Here is a 4,209-nt window from a genome sequence, read left to right on the forward strand (position 1 = left end):
AATAGCATACATGAATGTATACATACATACATACAAACACATATATAACATACATATATACATATATACTCACACACATACATACTTACATACTAATATATATCCATACATACATGCATACATACATCCATACATACATACATACATCCATCCATCCATACATACATACCTACAATGATGCATACATATATACTTACATACATACATACATAGATTCATAGATCCATGGACATACATACATATATTCAAGCGTACATACATACATATATACATACTTACATACGATATACATACATACATACATACATACGAACATACATACATACATACATAAATACATACATACATACATACACATCATACACATACATACATACATACATACATACACATACATAAATATAGATACATCTATATAGATACACATACATACCATATATATATATATATATATATATATATACTAATATATACATATACGCATACGTACATACACATACATACACATACATACACACTCATACGCACACATGCTCATACATATGAACATTCACACACGTACACACACATCCAGACACAGACACGCGCATATATACAACCATCCACCCACGTACATACACACACACACACACACACACACACATACACACACAAATAGCTTAAAAGTACTCAACAATTATTTTATATATAGAGTAAATGCCCAAATATTGCAACATCTTCCTGTTCAGTTCACTTTTGTGTGGTAGTTTGTATATTGTCTGATAAGCTGGAGGCAGAAGTCGTGCACGACCACGCCATCTTGTTTTAGTTTTTGGTACATTTTTCTTGTTTTTGAGTACAGTATATAATCGATTATTAATAAGTATCTACGCAAGAATAGGTTCAAAACGTGGGCATTTATTTGGATTGAGCTCTTTATCATCAAATGAAGGCTGCTTCTACTTCTACTTTATGTACATGTCATATTCTATATGCACATCACACATACCTTTAGTTGATAATTATTGGATGTATTTACATATACTTTTATACCATAATAATCTATTCCTACGAAGTTGACAATTATTGGTTCTATCTACATACACTTTTATAATAAAATAATCTATTCCTACGTTTACTGCCTTTAACTCAAGCATCCATTCGTCGTCTACAGCTCTAACCCAATATTTCTCACACACTTGTCGTACCAAAAATAAGTCAAAGCAATTGTGGTAAGCAGTGCTATTCTTCTCTGGCATGGGCAACTCTTAACACTTTTCCATCCATACAATCATACACGTATCTTGATGATTTGCTAACATACATAGAGTCAAAGTACCGTTCTAACAATAAACAGACTTTAATTGTAATCATATACAGGGGTGGGACCTGATTTCGAGGGCCTGAATTGCAGGTGCAATTTTGGTCCGTGGACCTCAGTTAACGAAGACGGACAAGGTACGACCATCACTGTTCGTCAGTTGCCAACATCTGATACTGCACAATACCAGACAGATATCACAACACCTCAAAGTACAGACGCTGCAACGCCGCAAGATTCATACGACAACACGGTCAATCTGGCCGGGGGTGACGTTGTGTTGGACTACACGCTGACCTCAGATAACCTGAGAGGTAGAGCTACAGTGTCCAAGAATGTCGGCTGGTTGGGTATTGGGTTTGGGCCGGGAGGAATGGTGGGGTCCAATGCGGTCATAGGGCAAGTATCAGCTAACGGTCTGGTACAGGAGTATGCGCTAACAAGTAAAAGCAACAGCGGCATACTACCGACGGATACCAATAGTGTCACCGATGGTGTCTTCGCACCGGGCGATGACTCATCGGCCCTGACATTTACCATACCTGTGACGTTCGGGGAGGTGGGTATAAAGGCCGGAGTTGAAAACAACATTATATGGGCATACGGTGGAGCCGAGAGTATCTCGTACCACGATGCACGAGACGAGAACACGGTCGTGCTAACTTTGAGCACGGCAACGGATGATACCGCAGTTTCAAACACGGCTTCAAGCACGGCCGAATCGAGTCTATCTGACACCTTGACGTCCACAGCCGTCCCGGCCCAAACAGATAGTCCCGCAGGCACCAACAGAATTGTACTGGACAACGGGGGCCCTTTGTTCGACTACACAATCAACGACACGCACCTTACGGGTACGGCCACTCTGCCACAGGTAGTCGGCTGGCTGGCCATAGGCTTTGGGCCGGGGGGTATGGTGGGATCCACTGCCGTGGTGGGACAAGCAGGGCCGGCCGAGAGTGGCTCGGTTTCGAGACGCAGGCAAGGCCAGACGGGCGTGGAAGGTACCAGTACCGTATCACAGTACAATTTGACGACCAAGCGAGAGGCGGGTGTTGTACAGTCGGATGTGAATGGTGTCTCGGACGGAAATTTTGCCACAGATGCGGATGCGGCCTCCACTGTGCTGTCGTTCACCATACCGTTGCAGTTCGGTACAACCAACCTCGTCGCCGACACGGCCAGCGCCAACAACCTAATATGGGCATACGGCGAAGGTGACACCATTGCGTACCACGATGGGAGAGGCGAACAGGCCGTGACACTGAGTAGCGCAGGCACGGAAGCGCCCTCCACGGTAAATATACCTACCACAGAGGAGCCAATAGCAGACCCAAGTGCGGGCAGCGCTATAAATAGCTCAGATTGTACCGCACCTAGTGGTAGTGTGTACGACAGTCAGATCACCATGGCGTCCGCTGGGAATGGCCTGTCAGTCACATTCGCGTGGACACTGGACTCGAATGCTGGGACGCTCAATGTACAGGCAGTATCGGAGAGTTCTGTTGGGTGGCTGGGTATAGGCTTTGGCGAGACTGTCGGCGAGATGGTACCCGCTAATGCGGTAGTCGGTCAAATGTCAGACCAGAGTGTAGTGTCGTATGCACTCTTGGCACAATCGCAGAATGGTGTACAGCCCACGACCAGTAACGAGGTGGTGGCTGATGGCTCGGCTTCTATTGCGAGTGCGGATAGTTCGAACGCGGGGGCTACGGGCACTATCATAACATTCAGTGTGCCTGTGAGCTTCGTACCGGGCTTGGAAGACGGTGGGGAGACGTACATCATATGGGCTCGAGGTTCCGGCGATATCGCACAGCACAGTCCGAAAGACCAGGGATCGTACACCATCAATCTCAGTACATGTGTTGGGCAGGTGACCTCCGGCGGGTTTGATACGGCTCTGCTGCACTCGCACGGCATCATGATGGCCCTGGCGTGGATGCTCTTTGTGCCGCTGGCGATCAGTGCGTCTGCCTTGAGGCCCGCATACACCCAAGTGCTGGGCCCAAACAAGAGTATGTGGTGGTTTCATTCCCACCGTTTGTTCAATACACTAGCTATTCTGTTGGCCACGGCGGCGTTTGTTGTTGCGTTCTGGCTCTCCACGGAGGACTTTGTCAATACGCATCAGAAGCTGGGGCTGGCTGTGATGATTATCATGTGGCTGCAGCCTTTGAACGCATTCATCCGGCCCCATATCAGAGCGAATGGCGAGAAGCGGTCCACCCTGCGTATATTATGGGAGGTTCTGCACAGAGCACTAGGCTACGGTGCCGTTTCGATGGCTATAGTAAACGTTTATCTTGGCCTAGACGAGGCCTTCGCTGATGATTGGCTCTACATTGCGTTTGGGGTGTATGTAGGCGTGTTTGTAGCTACCTTCCTGGCCATGTATGCATATTATCTATTTTTCTACAAAGGGGATTCCAAATTGATGAATAGTAGTATTCCCCAGGATCGAAATACTCTAGAGCACAATTCTGTTGAACAGTCAATTGTAGAGGGCGTGTCAGGCCCAAAGGTGGAGTCAATGTATGCGGATATGTAGGCTTCAAAAGGGATATCGAATGATCGTGTTAGAGAGTCAGCAGATTCGACGAATCTAATGGCGGGGACCATGCGAATATCTCCTAGTACCGGAGATGTGAGGGACGAAAAGTAGAATCTTTCGTCAACTACCTCTAGATTACTTATAGCTCAACATTTTTCAAATAATATATATAGTAAATCCAATACATTAATCTAACGTCAAGATGCTATTTGCGTTGTGTAAGTAGTGATTCCGTTTTATATCACTTTTTTAGCATAGGTTTTCTGCAATGAGAATCCTACGTATATACAAAATGCAGTCTACAAATTTACATAAAGATATATATCAATGCACATACACACACACACACACACAC

The 4,209-nt window shown here is 45.3% G+C and overlaps 1 protein-coding gene across 1 annotated transcript; it reads left to right on the plus strand.

Annotated features, from left to right (window-relative positions):
• Positions 1-1,673: 1,673 nt before the first annotated feature.
• Positions 1,674-3,851, plus strand: SARC_09615 (hypothetical protein; the record flags this gene model as incomplete). The annotated part of the gene is made up of 1 exon (XM_014296368.1): positions 1,674-3,851. The coding sequence occupies one exon, from the start codon at positions 1,674-1,676 to the stop codon at positions 3,849-3,851; it is 2,178 nt and encodes a 725-aa protein (XP_014151843.1).
• Between the last annotated feature and the right edge of the window lie 358 nt (positions 3,852-4,209).

Source organism: Sphaeroforma arctica (assembly GCF_001186125.1).
Source record: "Sphaeroforma arctica JP610 unplaced genomic scaffold supercont1.1000, whole genome shotgun sequence".
Taxonomy (NCBI): domain Eukaryota; class Ichthyosporea; order Ichthyophonida; genus Sphaeroforma; species Sphaeroforma arctica.